The 5,000-nt window shown below is 41.8% G+C and overlaps 1 protein-coding gene across 1 annotated transcript in view; it reads right to left on the minus strand.

Annotated features, from left to right (window-relative positions):
- Positions 1-5,000, minus strand: part of LOC122258880 (uncharacterized) — an 18,038-nt gene that overhangs the window by 2,963 nt on the left and 10,075 nt on the right. The window contains exons 4-6 of the mRNA XM_086555366.1: positions 3,259-3,721; positions 2,924-3,009; positions 67-204 (exon numbers count right to left, since the gene is read on the minus strand). Coding sequence (XP_086411492.1) covers positions 67-204; positions 2,924-3,009; positions 3,259-3,721 — 687 coding nt within the window. The remainder of the gene's footprint in view (positions 1-66; positions 205-2,923; positions 3,010-3,258; positions 3,722-5,000) is intronic.

Genomic DNA, 5,000 nt, shown 5'->3' on the forward strand with positions numbered 1-5,000 from the left:
CTCTCCCGATAGTGGTATGTTGACGTCCCCAACATAGCTCTGTGATTAAGATCATGTTGTCTTTACCTTGGCGTGCTTCTCGTAGTCCGTCCTCCGTATGTGGAAACCCACGAGCACCGGAGGCCTTTTGACTGGGCTGCTCGAGGTGTCGTTGTCGCCGATGACGTCGCGTTTTGTCAATATGTCTTGCAGGTAATGTTGAACCTGTGGAGGGCCAGGGGGTCAGTCCTCGAACAAAGGAGCCGGTAATGATTTCAAGTAGGATATTGATTGTGGGCCGTTCTTTGTCTGTTCACTAGCTATTTCATTTAATTTATCTTTTCTTTCTCTCCCCCCCTCTCTCTCCCTTTCTCTCTCTCGGGTGTCAAAAGAATGCTAGGATAGACATAATGAGAACAGAGACAGGATTGCAAAGCATTGCACAGAGAGTAAGCGAGATTAATGTCATAGCCGTCAGGCTCATGAGAGGGAATAATGGAAAGAAATTAGTTAGAGATATGGTCAGCAGTTTTGACAACATCAGGACTTTTTATAGACAAGGCAAACGAAAATATATAAAGGAGCTGAAAAATGATATAGAATATTATGGCTTGCAGGAATTTTGCCAATCGTTTCAAGCATCCCCCAAAGTGCCAACATGGGAGGATCAGACGATTAATGTAGATGTCGATCCCCTCTGTATGAATAAGAGGCTTTATGAACCTGGTCAACTTAAATCAAGATATGGTCATAAAATAAAGAGTCTAACACGCCTTGATATTGTTCATGTCTACTGCGATGGGTCAGTTTTGAAAGATGGCAGAACAGGATGTGGAGTTATCATCAGACAGTTCACTGCAAGTGGCGTGGTCACCACAAGTAGTGGGATAAGACTGAGTAATCATATATCGTCAACACAGGCTGAGTTATGGGCAATATTGACAGCACTTAAAAAGATTGAAACTATTAATAAAGATGCATTCTTTTGTGTGGATAGCAGGGGAGCGCTGGACTCTCTTAACAGCAGGGACCCTGTGTTTGAGCACATTGTTAACGAGTGCCGATTGATTGCTCATAAGCTGCGAGGCCAGGGACGTGTGATTACATTCGTCTGGATCCCATGGCATGTCGGTATCACCCTTAATGAGGCTGTGGATGAGGTAGCGAAGGAGGCAGCTAAAAAATGTGAGGTTGACATTCAAAGTGCTCGGACTCTTAAGCAGGCAAGGAGCAATATCAAGAGGATGCAGTTAGACTATGATGAGATTAAGAAAGGCGAATTGATTGAAACGAGCGAAACCTTGCAACACTATATGCATCTAGCGATGAACACAGACTTCGCTTATGGGAGGGGCAAGAGCAAATGGAAAGACTTTGTGCACATGAGAATTAGGTTAGGGTATTAATACTATTGGGAGTTAGGTGTCCCGACAAGTGAACAGGAAAAATAATGCAGGGTGTGTAGGTCACCAAGGTCACACACATTAATACATTATATCTTACAGTGTCCCATGCTTCAGATTTACAGAAACTCAGAGATAGCTGGACTCCCCGAACAAGCTGTATGGATGTTTAGAAATGGCCAGGTAATACAAATTTTAAAGAAGTACAAACACTTCGCATAACCACATAATTGTAGTTGATAACTGTGTATATCCGATTGTGAATATCGTTTATGATACATAATCATGTTAAATACAAACATACTTCTTGACTTTCTGAAAAATTCTTTCCTCCAGGAACATACGTATGTTTTATTAACATATATGTGCGTCACATATTTCAAGTATGTAATCATATGACCTCAGGAGAGGACTTAGCATGCTGAGGGTGATAATCCATACTGTTATATCGCTCTCCTGATATGGAAACATCTAACTGTGTATGCTTGTGATTGACCCATCTTTTGTTCTGTATATATTTCAACATGTTGACATAGGTGTAAGGTTTTGTAAAATATATGTGAGCCCAAAGAGGGACTAAGATTGGGGTGAGGATAACCTATGTTACCTCATCCTTTTGAGATGTACGTAATCACTTGTCTCTCTCTCTCTCTCTCTCTCTCTCTCTCTCTCTCTCTCTCTCTCTCTCTCTCTCTCTCTCTCTCTCTCTCTCTCTCTCTATATATATATATATATATATATATATATATATATATATATATATATATACGTATATGTATATGTATATATAATATATATATATATATATATATATATATATAATATATATATATGTATATATATATATATCATATATATGTACACACACACACACACACATACACGCACACACACGCACACACACACACACACACACACACACACATATAATATATATATATATATATATATATATAAGATTGGGGTGAGGATAACATATGTTACCTCATCCTTTTGAGATGTTAGTAACCACTTGTCTCTCTCTCTCTCTCTCTCTCTCTCTCTCTCTCTCTCTCTCTCTCTCTCTCTCTCTATATATATATATATAATATATATAAATATATATATATATATATATATATAATATATATATATACGTATATGTATATGTATAATATATATATATATATATATATATATATATATATATATATTTAATATATATGTATACACACACACATACACACACACACACGCACACACACACACACACACACACACACAAATATATCTCAATATATATATATATATATATATATATATATATATATATATATATATATATTATATATATATATATACATACACATCTCTCTCTCTCTCTCTCTCTCTCTCTCTCTCTCTCTCTCTCTCTCTCTCTCTCTATCTATCTATCTCTATACACACACACACACACATCTCTCTCTCTCTCTCTCTCTCTGTCTGTCTGTCTCTCTCTCTCTCATTGTCCCCTCTCTCCCATGTCGCACCCAGGCCTCCTTCGCCAACCGGCTGATACTCACGTCCGACTGGATATGGTCGGCGAATGTAAATTCCCGCCTCAGCTCCTCCTTGTACGGCTTAAACAGCTGGATCTCGAAGGCATAGTCTGGGAAGAAAAGATATCAGTGAGAAGCAGAAATTGAGTGTTTTGTACGGAGATTATACATACATTAATACACACACACATAATTACTGTATGTATTTGCTTATAAGCTTTTAAGAGCCAACAGAGCAGAGAACAAGATTCCAAAATAGCGACTCAACAGCAAAGTCGGGCCAAGCGAGTCCTCCAAGCCAGGAACACGGCTTCGAGGGAGCGAGCGCCACGAGTGACCCCTAGTATCCGTGGCCTCACCTGTCATGACGAATAGGCGCGGGCCCAGTAGCCCCGTTGCCGCGACCTCAACCAGGGCGTAGTTGTAGAGATCGCCTACCTTGCCCACAGCCCGCCACTGGTCGCGCTTGAAGGGCCCTGTGAAGGAGAGAACGAAATAAGAAGGGAAGGGAGAATAAGTAAAGGAATAAGGAAATAAGTAAGAATCAGTAAGAGCAGGTAAGGAAAAGAATAAGGAAATAAGAAAGAGCAGGTAAGTAAAAGAATAAGGAAATAAGTAAGAATAAGTAAGAGCAGGTAAGTAAAAGAATAAGGAATTTAGTAATAGCAGGTAAGTAAAAGAATAGGAAAATAAGTAAGAGGAAGTAAGAGAATGATTAATAGGTAGATAGGGATCGAACACAGTGTGAATTAATACTTTATCGTATGAATAATTGACCAAACGCTCGGCCACGGGAAGTTGTCGATGCAATACGGTAAACGCCTAAGGCTCTGGATCATAACAACAATGATAACATCAACAACCAAACATACACCACAATCACACACACACACTTAAAGACACGTATATACACGCACACCTATACATATAGACACATACACACGCACACACAGACACACACACACATATCCTCACACGCACATACGCAGCTGCACACACACACACACACACACACACACACACACACACACACACACACATACTCTCACACGCACATACACAGCTGCGCACACATACACACGCACATAGACACCAACACACGTTGACCACACCTGGATCACACTTGATATACATATGTATAGAGCACATGCATTTGATATCAGAAACATATGCGTGTGCTGGTGTGTACACGTATGTATGTATTCATACCTACGTGTGTGTGTGTGTGTGTGTGTGTGTGTGTGTGTGTGTGTGTGTGTGTGTGTGTGTGTGTGTGTGTGTGTGTGTGTGTGTGTGTGTGTGTGCGTGAATTTGAGTGTGAGTGAGAGCGAACGAGTGAGTAAGTGAGAGTGAGAATGAAAGTGAGAGTGAGAGTGAGAATGAGAGAGAGAGTGAGTGTGAGTATATGTGTGTTTGTGTGTGTACGTGCGTGTGTGTGAATGTTAGTGTGAGTGAGTGTGGTTGTGGGTGTATGTGTATCAATTGCCACACCTGCGGAGGCCGTCGACTTAGTAGTGGGATACAAAGGGATATTCGCCTCTCGCAATGCATCTGCTCCTCGATATGCTCTCTCTCTCTCTCTCTCTCTCTCTCTCTCTCTCTCTCTCTCTCTCTCTCTCTCTCTCTCTCTCTCTCTCTCTCTCTCTCTCTCCCTTCCTCCCTCCTCACTCTCTCTTTCCTCTCTCTCTCTCTCACTCTCCTCTCTCTCTCCTCTCCTCTCTCTCTCTCTCTCTCTCTCTCTCGCCTCTCTTCCCACTCTCTCCCTCTCTCTCTCTCTCTCTCTCCTCTCTCTCTCACTCTCTCTCTCTCTCCTCCTCTCCCTCCCTCTCTCTCTCTCTCTCCCACTCCCTCTCTCCTCTCTCTCTCCTCTCTCTCTCCTTTCTCCTCTCTCTCCCTCTCTCTTCTCTCCTCCTCTCTCTCCTCTCCTCTCTCTCTCTCTCTCTCTCTCTCCTCTCTCTCCTCTCTTCTCTCTCTCTCTCTCTCTCTCTTCCTCCTCTCTCTCTCTCTCTCTCTCTCTCTCAGTCTCTCTCTCTCCTCTCTCTTTCTCTCCTCTCTCCTCTCTCTCTCTCTCTCCTCCTCTCTCTCCTCTCTCTCCACTCTC

The sequence above is a fragment of the Penaeus japonicus genome, unplaced genomic scaffold (genome assembly GCF_977035675.1).
Source record: "Penaeus japonicus unplaced genomic scaffold, GWHDUDI00000001_assembly GWHDUDI00000031, whole genome shotgun sequence".
Lineage (NCBI taxonomy): Eukaryota > Metazoa > Arthropoda > Malacostraca > Decapoda > Penaeidae > Penaeus > Penaeus japonicus.